The sequence below is a fragment of the Caretta caretta genome, chromosome 1, assembly GCF_965140235.1.
Source record: "Caretta caretta isolate rCarCar2 chromosome 1, rCarCar1.hap1, whole genome shotgun sequence".
Lineage (NCBI taxonomy): Eukaryota > Metazoa > Chordata > Testudines > Cheloniidae > Caretta > Caretta caretta.
In genome coordinates, this window is record NC_134206.1 from 206,020,279 (window position 1) to 206,035,823 (window position 15,545).

A 15,545-nucleotide genomic window follows, 5' to 3' on the forward strand; every position below is an offset into this window, starting at 1 on the left:
CTAGACCCTTGTAGACAAGTTCTGAATGATCATGTTTCTCATGAGATATTGGACACCATGCCATACTAGAAATTGGAGCTTTAAACTACTGGAATGGGGAGATTCTCAGACTTCAGTGTGGGATGCAGTACTTGTCCTGTTGCATGGAAGGTTCTGCTGTAGTAGGCTTTAAAGTTATGAGGTTTTAAAGGTATTAGTTATAACTTTCCTTTTTAAGTTCTGTTCAGTTGCACTTCTAATAACTGTGGTACCTGGCTTTACAGGTGGAAAGTATAGTTCTATTAAAATACTGTCAAATGTACAAAAACTGCCTAAAAAAATTTCTGTAAAATATGTTTTAATTCATGATGGAGTGGTCTAAAGACATGATCTGCATTTATTTGGGATGATCTGCACACTGTTGTAAACGTTAATGTGGCCGTCACAAATTCATGCTAGAAAAAAATCGACTAACTCACAGACCAAGTATTTCATGAATTGATGTGATGTAATGGGCCTTATACAGGGGAAAGAAGTACTATGTCTTGACTACATTAAAATGAAGTTCTTCTAACCGTTTGGGTGAATTTAGAGAGCAAATTTGTTGTAACTGAATTATTCCCTGAGCTGTGACTGATTCAGAAAGCATCTAGTTTTACTCAGACACATGATTATTGGGCTTAATTAACATTTATATCAAGAATTACAATATGATTCTTGTGATATTAGAGGAAAAAAACTGCTTAGATAATTGAAATGAGTGTGTATATGTTATCAGAGTCCTGTTCTCTAGATGTTTCCACATACAGTGGGAAAAAACATTTGAAAAATGCATGGCAATAATTAACTTTAGAAGCTAATTTTCTCAAGCATCTGGATTCCTTATGGCCATGTTACTAACTATAACAGCATGCACATATCGCCCATTAAGCGATAATTCAGAATGACACATACAGTAAGACTAATCAAGTTATTTTCATGGTGTTCCTGAAATATTCTGTAGGCTTTGATTACATGCTTTTGCTGCTTCTGATGAGGCTGTTCATTACTGGGCTTCAAACCAGTTTTTTGAGCTCTGCTAGAAAAACTATATGTAACAGTGTTTGGAACATCTGGGTAGTAGAGGACAGAAGGGAATTCAGAAGGTCAGTGCACAGATGTTTCAAGAGTGGGGAAAATGACACAACCATACAGCCAACACGTCAGGGAAAGGATCTGTATGTTGTTTTTGGGAAGTGAACACAGCAGCAATAAACAGGGAAAGATAAACAAGATGGTTGTAGTGGAGAGAACACAAGAGAAGATAGTATCATTGAACAGTATGGAACACTTATTAGGTTCATTCTGGAATTCCTTTGTGTCGGATGTTATTGCCTTGTAGAGGCTGCAGTATATAGACCTGCTACAAAAAAGAAACTGGATCTGATTTCAATTCCAAGAACAAACCCAGCCCTATAAGAGACTTGGATGTTATCAAGTAGAAATGTTCATAATAACAAAATGGATTGTAAAGTTGACCGAGGTAACTTTTTTTTATTTTCATGAAGGGTTCAGGAATTAGGGGACATATGAGGTGAATATGTGCAGAACAATTTCTTGCTAAAGATAGGTTTCAGAGGAACAGCCGTGTTAGTCTGTATTCGCAAAAAGAAAAGGAGTACTTGTGGCACCTTAGAGACTAACCAATTTATTTGAGCATGAGCTTTCGTAGGTGAGCTGTAGCTCACGAAAGCTCATGCTCAAATAAATTGGTTAGTCTCTAAGGTGCCACAAGTACTCCTTTTCTTTTTGCTAAAGATAATAAAACTTCTCATCTTCACTTTCAAGGCTTTGTACAACTCTCCCCCAGTGTTTCCCTTCTTAGCCATCAGTGTCAGCCTTGAGGCCACATGTGTTTCCTTCTCCCAGTCCTTCATTAATGCCTCTTTCCATGCTGCATCCTGTTCTTGGAATAAACACCTAATGTCACCTAATGCTCTGGGTCTCCACCTTCTCATTCAAATCCTTTCTAGAGTCTCACTTCTTGTATTGCTAACCCCAAGAACTCAATCGTGAGTTAGCCTACCCCAAAATCATGAGATTTTTGTTTGTTACATGGTTTGAGTGTTTAGGGTGCACTTGGGTCATGTTTGGCAGGGGAAGTGGGGAGGCGTATGGACCTTGACTATACCTTGATCAAGAAATTTGAACCTTCACAAAAAATAATTGACTATGCCTGCCTAGATTAACAGCTCTGGAGACTCATGTTATCCACAGTACAGGTACAATAGAGACAGTGCTTGGGAAAGGTTCTGTGCCCCCCCTGTCCACCCTCCACTACCTGCTCTTCTAAAAAAAAAAAAAAATTAAAATGCCAGTGCTTACAAAGGCAGAAAACTAGAAGCCAACCAAATGGATCTCACTTACAAGGTAGGTCATGATGAGGAGAGCTAGGGTCATCTTTGGACCCAAATTGTGACTCTTAACTCTGTGTATGTTGCCTAGATATAATGGTCATGTACATACAGGTACGTAAATGAAAGGTACATAGACAAAAAACAACAAAGCCAACAAAAAATAATGTTCCCTTGGGGAACCTAACCTTCTTTTCAGATGTGGAAGGCATTACAGTTTTGGAGGAGGGGAGGAATTGTACAATGGGCCAAAGTCTTTAGGGGGTTTGGGGTGGGGGGTGATATTTTGGTGACTGAAGTGGAGGTTGAGCTGGAGTTTTCTTTTTAAAAGATTTTTCCTGCCCAAGCTGTTCACTTCTTGGACTTTGACTAAAACTTTTTTTCTTCTCCCTAGTGGTTTTTAATTGGGAACACATCGTACAAAGTCAGTGCTGCCAGTTCGTTTTTCTTCAGTGGTGTCTTTGTTGGAGTGATCTCTTTTGGCCAGCTCTCAGATCGCTTTGGGAGGAAAAAAGTCTATCTCACAGGTAACCCACTGCAGCCCTAACAAAATGACTGGAGAGAAATGTCATTGTCTTGTTAGTGGCTTCATGTCTGTCTCAGAAGACACAGTAGCAGTTATCCAAGTTTTGTGGAAAGCCAAGGCGTAGAGATGAATTTTGCATCTTCCACTACACACAAGGAGCCCAAGTTAGGGACAAATAATCCATATTTGTGTGCTCAGTTCAGCACTTAAAAGCCTGAAGTGTTTAAGCAACCAGTTGTGAAGTTTGGACCCCCAACACATGTGCTTAAACTTAAAAGTTGGGCCCACATTGTTTGCCATGATGCTCATGATCCCTGAATGTTCCACAAAATGAAACTAAAATTTCAGAGTATCCGAGATTAATTATTCATTAACCTCTCACTTAATTGTCAAGACTCCTAAAAGTTCCAGATGAGTTTGTCATCACTTCTCAAATCATGCATGCATTGCTAGATATTTGTGAACTTAGCAGAATTTTAAAACCCATGGACATCATGTACCATTTTCATACCATAAATTTGTTCGGGGGATTTCATGTACAGGACATATTAAAGTTTAACACTTTAAAAAAAAAAATGACATATTTTTAAGTCTTATATTAACTCCGTGCTGGTAAAAGGTGTCTGACCCCGAACACTGAAACCCTCTAGTCACAGAACAGATACAGGGACGATTACAGCAATGCAAACTTCCTCCAAACTGTTTTCTGACAACAAGGAGGAGTTATGACCTGGAGAGAGAACTTCTAGGGTTGAGAAGAAAAATCTGTTTATGGCCTGTTCAGTCCTGGGCTTCTCTATTGAAACTACTAACAAGATATCTTGGTTACTGTCAAATGTGATGGTGGCTTTTCTGAAGAGGAAAAACAGCTCTCTATGAACTGGTGTTGGGTACTAGTGCAGTAAATCCTGTAAAAAGAAAAGGAGTACTTGTGGCAACTTAGAGACTAACAAATTTATGCATGCATCCGATGAAGTGAGCTGTAGCTCAAAAAAGCTTATGCTCTAATAAATTTGTTAGTCTCTAAGGTGCCACAAGTACTCCTTTTCTCTTTATGGATACAGACTAACAGGGCTGCTACTCTGAAACCAGTAAATCCTGTGAAGATCACCACCTTTCTAAGGCAATCTCATTTAAGAGATTGCCCCAGGGTGCTTACTACAATTCTGCCCCATTATCTACATTAAGCAACAGACTTTTGTAGCTCTTGAATATGATTTGATTAGAACAGGTTTCACTGAATGTCAAGTAATGCTCATGCTAAATGCTGTCTTTCTCATTCAGGTATTTTTCTGAAATTAAATCTTACGCTTTGTCTTCCAGGTTTTGCCCTTGACATCCTGTTTGCCATTGCAAATGGATTCTCCCCCTCATATGAGTTCTTTGCAGTCTCTCGCTTCTTGGTGGGGGTGATGAATGGAGGGATGTCTCTGGTGGCCTTTGTTCTACTGAATGAATGTGTGGGCACTGCCTATTGGGCATTGGCAGGTACAGCTTTAGCTGCAACACTTTTATAGAAAACTATTCAGCTCTAGAGATCTCAGTTTAAGTACTTGTGCCAAGAAATGCCAAATTTAATGTTGCAGACTCTGTTCCCTTGTGCATATGCATGATCATACAGTCTCTGAGCCTTGCCACATTTAATGTACACCTTAGATGAACACAGTAAATGACTTCGGGCCACTTCAGATTTCTGCACCACTAAGACTGGACACTGGCAAATGCACATTAGTTGAGTTACTCTCCTCTGCATGCTACACAGCTGAACAAGCCACGCATGTATGCATGATATTGCATTCCTTCACTTAGAACTTTGGACACAGGAAGGCACTTCTCAAGGGGAGCTGTTTGGCTGCCAAATTTCAATTCCTTCCTCCCTCATGCAGTTTTGATGTAGCAGGACTCAAAAAAAGCCCACAATTTTTTTATCAAACAAACCATTTTTCTCCCCCCCCCCCCTTTTTTTTCTGTATTCTCCTTATACTCAAAAGTGGCTGGACCACTTTTGTTTAAACTGCCCCCCCCCCCCAAAATCACCCTGTGATAAATCAACCTAAAAACTTAAAATAGAAGAGAGACAAGGTGGATGAGGCAATATCTTTTCTTTGACCAACATCTGTTGGTGGACGAGACAAGTTTTTGAGCTTTTCAGAGGTCTTCAGGTCTGGAAAAGGTAACAGAAGTTGGTCCTACAAAAGATATTAACTCACCCATTCACCTTGTCTCTCTCAGATCCGGGGTCCAACGTGGCTGCAACAACACTGCAAAGAACATATAATGGAAATATTTAGACACCTTTAACTGTAGTCATTGCTAGCATGCAAGCTGTCATGCAGTACAGTGCCTGCAAATTACACTTCTCCAGAGTCTGGAACTTGACACATTTACTCTTTGCCTAATTCCAGGCAAGTGCTTGGCTAAGGGATCAATGACAGTTTTAAAGCTTAATATCTCATGAACCATGAAGGTTATAAACTAACATTTTATGTTGGAAATGTCATCTTTCCAATAATTAGTAGTATTTATTTTCAAGTGTGGGAGGTTGCAACAAGCCATGTGGGGATTATAAGATCTAATTATTTATGTTTTGAAATTGATGGGTGAAAAGTTCTGTAGGAAGGCCAAATGATTATTTATGTAGCATTTTTCTTTTGTCCTGTTCTTTTCCTGCTTGTTGTTGTTTTTAACAGTTCTTCCCTGTTAAGGATCTCTTTTCCGTGATTTTGAGTCAAGTAGCCTTTTTGTCCATACTTCCTGCCTTCCTGGTAAAGTGCTAGTCTCTCTGATCGCACATAATGGGGATGAGCAATGTAGTGAAATGGTTTGTAACATTTCTTTTTTTTCCTATATGTTTCCAATGTGTTAGGATCGATTGGTGGCCTGTTCTTTGCAGTGGGAATTGCCCAGTATGCTATGTTAGGGTACTTCATTCGCTCCTGGAGGACTCTGGCAGTTGTGGTTAACCTGGAGGGAACAGTAGTCTTTCTCCTCTCTCTGTAAGTTATTGTTTTTAAAACTGTTTCATTGGCCTTCATCAAAAGAGTAGGAATTGAGAAAGTAGGTCAAAGAGTTCTCCAAGGATCAAATGGAGCACTAAGGTGAAGATAGTGGTACTTCTATGTGATGTATGAGAGAAATCCCGTGCCTACATATCTGCAGATTTAAGTGGCCTAGATATGCCATATTTTTATTACTCTCTAGTATGATGTTTAAGAGCCACTTACTCTGCACTTGTCATATACCTGAATGTGCTGGATTTACACATTTACTACAAGATGCTGCATATATGTAACTATATGGTCACATGCTATTTCTCAGTTTCAAGGGTAGTATTATAATGTATGCACACAAGGGACAGCATTGAGGTTGTGCATACACTCTTAAAGGTATGCAAAAGGGAAAAATTTAGTTTGGTGCCATCTTCTTTTATAACATAATGGGTAAAGAGACCTAAAAGGTTTTTATCAAAAGCACTGTTTTTTCCTGTTGGTTTGTCTTTCATGTTTTGGATCTTGTGACTAGCTGTTCATTTGTCATAGCCTTCCAGCCAAGACATCACGAGCAAAAATTTAGCATTTGTAAGAGTGGGATTTCTAGTTGCTGTTTAACTTCAGTGACATTTTAAATAAAAGAAACCTTTATTAGAGATGCAACACATTCACACCTTCAGTTGAGGTGTTTAAAATATAAATCCCAATGAGAACTTTGCTCTTCCCTTAGTGAAGAGTCTGACTTGACATTCCTGATATTTTTAGGTTAAAAATCTTTAGTTAAAAACACCCTAACCTTTCAGCTTGTCTTTCTGAAGCAAAATAAATAAAAATAAAAAAATATAAATGCTTTCCTCTCAGGACTTCAAAGCTCTGCTCAAAAGTACCTCTCTACAGTAAGTGCAATTTCTGTACCAAATCTCAGTCCTCCAGCTGTTTGACCCTAGAGCTGTTCAAAAAAGGTTGCAAGGATGTTCTGTGTTAGATAGGAGAAAATGTTCCTTTCCTAACTTTTTATGCAAAGGTGGCTGGATCACTTTAAATATGTGTTTAAAAAAATCAACTTTGGGTAGAGACTACAACCTGGAAAGGTGAAAGCTTCAGGAAGTTATAAGCTACTGAAAACAAGAGGCACAGGAGGATTTTTGTAGGCAGCAATCTCAGCTGTACGAATCAGATTCTGCCAATAGGGAGTGATAGAGCTGTTTTGCAGTGACTGTTCTGATGCCTGCAGGAGAGAATTTTCAACTGTGTTGGGGAGAAGATGTGAGACAGCTAAACTAGTTTAGTTTTTCATAACCAGCAGCTGCCTGTGTACTGTAACTGCTTAATCCACACATCCTTAATTCTGTATTTCTCTAATGCAGACTCCTAACATTTGAGTCAAATTTTAAAATACAGAGCAAAGTTGTTGCATGTTAGATACTCAGAAAATTGGTAAATAAAGATGCTCTTATTCGCCCCACTTTTTATTAAAGTGTAGTTTACCTGCAACTACAGATGAATTCTAAAACTGAGGTGAAATGTTGTTTGAAAAAACATGCTGTGACATTGAAATGTCCTTCAGCTTTATTCCAAACAGGCAAATCCAATCCTCTATAAGAGTAGGGCCCTAAAGCCTCAATGAAATCTCTGTTTCAGATTCATTCCTGAATCCCCCCGCTGGTTATACTCACAAGGTCGGCTGAGAGAAGCAGAAAATGCCCTCTATCTCATTGCAAAGAGGAACTGCAAGCAGAAATGTACTTTTTCACTAAAGCTCCCAGCTGACAGGAGTCACAGAGAGACCAGCAGTTTCTTGGACCTGTTCCGATACAAGATCCTTTTGGGGCGCACTTTGATCATGATGTTCATCTGGTATTTGCAATTCTTTTTAAGTTCAGCTCTTTTTAAAGTATTTGAAAAACGTGTTGAGAGACAGCTCGTCATGCTTTTTGCCTCTTTATTACTATGGGCATTGTGCATGGAACAGAATCTTTGTTTGAGTTCCTTAACTCTTGGTGCTTATTCTTCACCTGATGTCATTTTAATAATCTAGGCCTGAGGTACTTCATCTTGACACTTTTATGATGCTTTTCATCCAAGAATCTCAAAAGTAGTTGAGAACCCTCTTTCCCTACAGCCCTCCAAAATTGCTGAGATTGGTCATGTCCTAGTTCTTTGGCCCAGGGTTGTGGGGTTTTTAGTCTGATTCTTTTTTAGTGCCCAAATTATTTGGTCCCTTTGGATAGTAAGCCAGTTTTATTCTAGTATTCAAGATACTGCCCTGTTCGGAGAGCTGCTTTAAAAAATAAATATCTAGCACTTCATAAAAGGATCGTAAAACTCTTTACAAAAGCCCTGGTCCTGCAAAGATGTACACACTTAAGGTTAAACATATGTGTACATTCTTTGCAGGATCTGCTCAAAGTTGGGTTAAGATCACATTTTCAAATGGAAAAGCTGAGGGGTTACATGACGTAATGGCATTTTCAGGAATAAAATCCAGGTCTCCAATTCTCAGTCCCCTGTACAAACCACTAGCTAATACTTTGTTTATTTTAAAAATAGAAAATCTTCCTTTTGTAATACTGCCATGACAGCAACCAGTTGTTGTCTGTCTGTCTCTCTGTCTTAGTGGTTTATACCGCTGCCCATCACCAGGGTATCAGAGTACCTTCCATGTAAAAGTGGACTTCATGGAGTCTTTGGCACTACCCCCTTTTCAGGGTAGTAATTCTGATTGGAGTAGGGTTTTGTTTTTGACTTCTTAAATTTCATTAACCTTTTTTAGGTTGACTTTTCTTAGAGTAGATTTTTATTGGTTGGGGTTTCTTGGGGTTGGGGTTTCTAACTTCAGGTGAGGAATAATCAGCAAAAGGAGACATTATCTTTATATTTAAGATGTTTTAATGCAAATATCCTGGGATAAACAGGGTAAGAAAAGTAAAGTAAGTTATTAAACAGGTTTTTGAAACTTTCCATATAATAATAGTGTCATCTGCTCTCTTAAAGATCTGGGCAGCCACTAACAAATGTATTTTGTAAGGCCAATTTGTTTTGTAAGCAGAAAAGAAACTGATTTATGAATGTGATGATGTCTAGACAGACAGGTGATTGGTACTTTAGAAATTCAGGTAGAACGGTTTCAAATATTATCAAATAGTATGTGCTTAAACATGCATAGTCTGATACAATAGATTCCTAGAATAAATTATTTCCCTTGCTTGTGTGGATTCCACCCCAGTAATGATAGGTGCACTTGCTGGTAGCTTTTAATGTTCCTGCAATCCAGTAGTGTCTTGAGTTCACTGTTGGCGAAATGATTCTCCTTTCGCTTGGCAAACACACTGCAGTGCACAGCTGGCCACAGTGAGGATGGCATTGGCATCCAGAGAGTTCTGAAGCAGCCCCATCATGACTTCTACCAGCCAAATGAACAGTCCACTGTTATCCTACAGCTACTGAGTGGCGGGGGTACCCCGGAGCACACTAGAGTTCCTGCCCACTGCAGGCGGTGGGGGGTTCCGGAGCTCCGAGCGGGCCCCCACAGCTGCCTAACCGCTGCGGGCGGTGTGGGGACTCCACAGCTGAGCTCCCCATTTTGTCATGGATATTTTTAGTAAAAGTCACAGACGGCTCCTGTGAATTTTTGCCCGTGACCTGTCCGTGACTTTTACTAAAAATATCCGTGACAAAATCTTGGCCTTAACTATAAGTGATGCAGCCTTGGGCAAACTATTGTAAACTTTAATGACCAGGTTTACCTCTGGATTGTCCCTGGTAGGCAAAGAAGGTGGTTACATTCATATTTACTTTCACTTTAGTGATAAAGTGAAGAGGTTTGTAATCAAGCATGCTTATGCTATCAGGTTAGTAATATTATCTAACCTGTGCTGAAAAAAGTTAATGAGAGGAGTTGAAACCAAATAGCATGTTATAAGGACACTTGATCGTAGAGTGGAATAATGAGAAATGCAACTGTTTGATCAAAAATGCAATCGGTAATACAGCTCAGCTATACGTACCATGGAAGATTTATACAGTGGTTCCAGCTTGCTGGAGAACAGCTCTTGAAGTGACTTTGTTGTATAATGGACTGCTAGAACTATTTTAAAGATTATCAAAGAATATGGAGGGACTTTGTGTACACTATAGGAACTTTAAAGTGGATGTTTCAGGAGCTAGCAGAGTGTTGATGGTGAAACCGCAACTTGAGCAAGCATAACTGCAAAGTTGGCCAAGGGATGCACCGCAGAGGGGCCCAGGGAAAACTACTTGTGGAAGTAAGTTGCTGACTGGAGCAAACAAGCTGGTGTTCAGCGTATGTCCCAAGATGGCTGTACCAACATCTATATCCTAACTTATCTTACACAAGCTGAGCTGATGAAATGTGTTGCATAAAGAGAGGAAAATTCCAGCCCCAGTTGCAAGAGCTGAAAGGTGATGCCTTGTTCCCTGACTGGATGGTGGAGCAAAAACAACTTTTTGTGGTTGGACATTTTGAATCTTCAACAAACATACGGGTCAGCATCTGATTGGTCCATGCCAACATCTCCAAAAAGAGCAACCAAGTTGGACCACCCAGCAGAAATGGGACAAAACAGCCTGTCACCTTCCAGAAAACTGAAGACACCTGGAGGGGAAAAGACAGAGGTCCTGGACTGGTCACCTGGGAGTCCTCTTGATGACATCAAGTTCCTATGTGGGATAGACATTTTTAACTGTCTTTCTGTTTTCCAGCAATTCAGGTTGCCTGCTAATGCATCTGGAAAAGACTGTTCATGTCATCGTTCACTTCACTTGTTTGCAGCGTCAACTCCTACTGTGAACAGTAACTGAGCTGATGTTCTGAGCAAGTTCTAGTGATAAGTAACACACAGACTTTCTCTTGAGTGGTGACCAAAGTGAGTTAATTGACTACTTCCTGAAACTGAGAACCGAAGTAGTAGAAATTGTACATGCTTGTGCACGTACTTGAAAAATTCAGTGTGTCCTCCTTTTGTGAAAGGTTCCAATAAAGATTGTTCAGTTTCAAAGTCTTATACTTGGTTTTTCTTTCTCTTCTTCTCTCCCTCCCTCTCCCCCCCCCCCCCCCCGCGCAGGTTTGTGTGCAGCTTGGTATACTATGGTCTGACTCTCAATGCAGGTGACTTAGGTGGAAGTATTTATGCCAACTTGGCTCTCTCTGGGCTGATAGAGATACCTGCCTACCCAATCTGTATCTACTTGATTAACCAAAAATGGTAAGTATTAAATAGAATGAAGCTCAATATCTAATTTTTTTTCAGAGGTAATTTTCCTGGACACCAGTTTGCTCTTAGCTTATTCTCAGTTTAGTCATGTTATAGGAAGTATTAACAGTCCCAACCTACTCTGGCCTCCTGGGGGAATGAATTATGTAAAAAAATTAATAAATTTTCATGAAAGAGAGCAATCTTTCCTAACCACTCCAAAGCAGTAAATAATACTCTAGTTCTGGCACACAGATTAAACTGAAGCTCTCAAGGAGAATTCTGTAGTGTCTAGCTGCTCTGACTCTCTACTAATACACAAGATGGCATTCTTCAGACTTCTGATCTTGTGACACCACAGTGAAGAATCCCATAATGCTTTCTATGCTATTCCAAGATTAATTCTTTTGGAACTAGAGTGCTGTCTTGGGGGCAGCTCCCATCTTGGTGTATGTGCATTGTGCCTCATAGGGCTGACCAATAGGGTTGCCAGTTTTGGTTGGCTATATTCCTGGAGGTTAGATCACATGACATAATCTTTTTAATTAAAGATTAATCTTTAATTTCTGGAGACTCCAGGACAGTCCTGGAGGATTGGCAACCTTACTGAACACTGGGCCATCTAGCCTATGTTTGATGTGCAATACTCCATTCTTTCTCTCTTTCAGTAGAGCTCATCTCAGAACTTTATTAATAGGTGGCTTTTCTCCCTTTTCCTTCTGTGTTTGAGGAATAGCTCCTCCTGCATGCGCCCATTCTCTGCCCCCTCTTCTCTTTCAACCCCCCTCACGCATGCGCGTACACACACACACACAATGGGAGACAAATTAAAGAGATAGGAATAGTCAGCCAGTCTGTCTGGAGATTTCTTAGTGATTTACAATCTGCACTACGTAGTGCATCCTTGACAGGCTCATGCACTGACCATACTATGAGAGGACCAGAGATTTCTCTTTGAAAATTTAAAGAGTGAGAAAGTAAAGACTCTGCAGGAGATTTTCAGTAATTTATGCCATGTGAGTAGAGTGGTGTTGGGTGACTTTAGATTGCTCAGTGCATTGAAGTCCTTGGATGAAAAATGGAATAGAAAAGTTAAGTATTATCCTTTTTGGGGACCCTGTTAGGTTCGGCCGAAAACGGACATTGGCAGCGTTCCTGTTCCTGGGAGGACTGGCCTGTCTTATTGTCATGTTTCTTCCAGAAAAGAAAGGTAAATGCCTTTTTAGGATTTTATAGTAGTATTGTGCATGTATATAACCCCCTCCAACTCAGGATCTAAGGATTTCACAAACATTAGGTTCATAACATTGACATGATGTAGGTAATTATCTCCATTGTACATCTGGGGAAACTGAGGCATAGTAAAGGGGAAATTGGTTTTCTGAAGGCTTTGTGATGTGTTGGGGAAAGAGTTTGGACTGGAACCCATTTCCAGGCCACCAGTCCTATGCTGTTAATCACCATACCAACATATTGCTGCCTCTGCTTTATACTAGGAATTGGGGAAATGTACCTTACGCCAGGGGTGGGCAAACTTTTTGGCCCGAGGGCCACATCTGGGTATAGAAATTGTATGGCGGGCCATGAATGCTCACGAAATTGGGGTTGGGGTGCAGGAGGGGGTGAGAACTCCAGCTGGGGTTGCGGGCTCTGGGGTGGGGCCAGAAATGAGGAGTTCAGGGTGCAGGAAGGGGCTCCAGGCTGGGGCGGGGGGGGGTAGGGTGCAGGAGGGGTGAGGGCTCCAGCTGGAGGTGTGGGCTCTAGGCTAGGGATGAGGGGTTTGGGGTGCAGGAGGGCCCTCTGGGCTCAGACCGAGGGGTTCAGAGTGCAGGAGGGGGCTCGTATGCAGACTTGGGGTGAGGTTTACCTCAAGTGGCTCCCGGAAGCAATTGCATGTCCCCCTTCCAGCTCCTACGCAGAGGTGCGGCCCTGCTGCTCTGCTGCATGCTTCCCTGTCCACAGGCGCCGCCCCTGCAGCTCCCATTGGCCGTGGTTCCCAGCCAACGGGAGCTGCGGGGGCGGCGCTTGGGACGGGGGTAGTGTGTGGAGTGGAGCCCCTTGGCTGCCCCAAACATAGGAGCCAGAGGGGGGACATGCTGCTGCTTCAAGGAGCTGCATGAGGTAAGCGCTACCCCAAGCCTGTTCCCCGGCTGGAGTGCAGTTATTTTTTGTACATAATTCTACATTTGTAAGTTACACTTTCACAATAAAGAGATTGCAATACAGTACTTGTATGAAGTGAATTGAAAAATGCTGTTTCTTTTGTTTATCCTTTTTATAGTGCAAATATTTGTAATAAAACTAATATAAAGTGAGCACTGTACATTTTGTGTTGTGTTGTAATATAAATCAATATATTTGAAAATGTAGAAAAACATCCAAAAATATTTAATAGATTTCAATTGGTATTCTATTGTTTAACAGTGGGATTAATCGTGATTAATTTTTGCAATCACGATTAATTTTTTTGAGTTAATCGCATGAGTTAACTGCAATTAATTGACAGCCCTAATTTTTAATTTATTTCAGGAAGCCATATAAAGGTCCAATGCTAGATTGTTTTTCAACTATTGTACACAGATATAGAAACAGAAAATATTAGCAAGAGAAAAGACTTCTCCTTCCTTTCAAAGCTAGGCACATAAAATTAATGATACTTCATACTTGTATTACATAGCATTAGTCAAAGGCTTTAGACTGTTGAACCTAGCAGGATTTTTAAAAGGATTAAACATTTATATGGATGAATATCTATTGTTACACTAGACAGTGGTGAATGTAATTTGTTTTAAAGGGATAGAACTCAAATTTCAGAGAATATGTCAATCACTGACTGCCTGGGTTGAAATAGAAACTGGGTCTTTTGTCATTATCCTTTATATAGGATTTTAACACTTTCCTCTAAAGCATCTGGTACTGGCCAATGTCAAACAGGATACTGGGCTAGGTGGGCCACTGATCTGATCCTATATGGCAGTTCTTATCTTTTTTTCTAATGAGGCAATTTTAGATCACCCATCACATAGGAACCAAAGCCCCACTGAAAGTCACCTAGATACTAAGTCACTTAAGAACTTTTGAAAAAATTTTCTGTTGTCCTTTCCACCAGCTTACTAATAGTACAAATTTTACTCAACATTTATTGCTTTTGCCAACGGTACTCTCAGAAAATGTTTAGAAATTGTCATAAAAATGTTCAAACCAGTCGTCTTCTTCTTTTACTTCTAATGCCTATTATAACAATTTAAAAACAGAATTTAAGTACGAAAGTGAACTTCACTGTTTTTATAATTTGGTCAATGAGAAAAAATGACTTTGCTTTTTCTGGCTCTCATGCTTTGGTGCTGGGAGCTGTAGTAATTTAAACAAACTATATCTACTGGATTTCTTAATTTAATAGAAACACCTGGACTGACATTAGATGTTAAATTATTCTCCCTCCTCCTCCTCCCCCCTCCCCACCAAAAAATTGTAGGCCAGATTTGAAAGTCTCTTTTTTTCAATGTAAAACTTAATTCTAAAATACATTTCACAGGGTGTTCAAAGGAAGATGTTCTTTCTCTTTGTACAATCTGACAGTATAGCTAAAGAAAATGGGTGCATTTTCCCTCCTCATCTTACAAAATCAGATAGGTGACTTTTTTGCCACTGTTGTCTGAAGGATGGATCTTTTGAATTCTTCTGAGCTTTGAGAGCCCTATTGAAGCCACATATAATTGTATGCACCTCCAACAGATATTGTCAGCATAACAAACTCTTCAGCAGATTCCCTTTCATTTCGTTTGTTACTGAAGTGATTACTAAAGGACATTTCTGTATGCTATGGATCCTTACAAGGGTCACACTTTCTTTATCAGCCACAGGAGTGTTTGCAGTTGTGAACAGCCGTTCTTTGTCTTTACTGGGGAAACTGACAATCAGTGCAGCATTTAACATTGTTTATATCTACACGTCAGAGCTTTATCCTACAGTGATCAGGTAATCTGAATTCACTTTGTGGTGGTGGTTTCTTTTGCCCATCTCCCTAATCCTTATTACTTCCACTTTTATTTTTGTCCTGTTAACGGCACCTTCTCATAGAGACTTTCCCTTAATTAAAGGAAAACTTGTGTGATTAGTCATAGGGCCTTATAGCAGTATCACCCGAAATCTGCCAGGTGCTGGGTAAATATAAGACAACTCCATTAAGTATTTATGCTAGTGTAGCCAGTGATGTTGGGGCTTATACCTTCAGGAGGCTGCAATTGTTTAGTGCAACTTGATCATTCACAAACACTTGAGCAGCTCTGACATTTGATCCAGTAGGGAGTAGTGGAGCCACATACTCATTGTAGGAGAGTGGACAGATGAATGTAGCGTATAGATGCACTTTGTACTGGCGGTTCCCCCAGGTACAGCCATTAGTAGCCAGCCAGCCACTGTAGCTCATACAGTGCACCTGTAG

General features: G+C 40.2%; 1 protein-coding gene across 4 annotated transcripts in view; it reads left to right on the forward strand.

Moving 5' to 3' along the window:
- SLC22A15 (solute carrier family 22 member 15) overlaps positions 1 to 15,545 on the forward strand; it is a 48,984-nt gene that overhangs the window by 13,162 nt on the left and 20,277 nt on the right. For 3 of the 4 annotated variants that reach the window (XM_048818493.2, XM_048818501.2, XM_048818511.2), the window contains exons 3-9: positions 2,767 to 2,899; positions 4,222 to 4,386; positions 5,765 to 5,894; positions 7,530 to 7,745; positions 10,973 to 11,113; positions 12,226 to 12,311; positions 14,959 to 15,079. In XM_048818493.2, coding sequence (XP_048674450.1) covers positions 2,767 to 2,899; positions 4,222 to 4,386; positions 5,765 to 5,894; positions 7,530 to 7,745; positions 10,973 to 11,113; positions 12,226 to 12,311; positions 14,959 to 15,079 — 992 coding nt within the window. The remainder of the gene's footprint in view (positions 1 to 2,766; positions 2,900 to 4,221; positions 4,387 to 5,764; positions 5,895 to 7,529; positions 7,746 to 10,972; positions 11,114 to 12,225; positions 12,312 to 14,958; positions 15,080 to 15,545) is intronic. The other variant, XM_048818521.2, reaches the window with a different exon arrangement.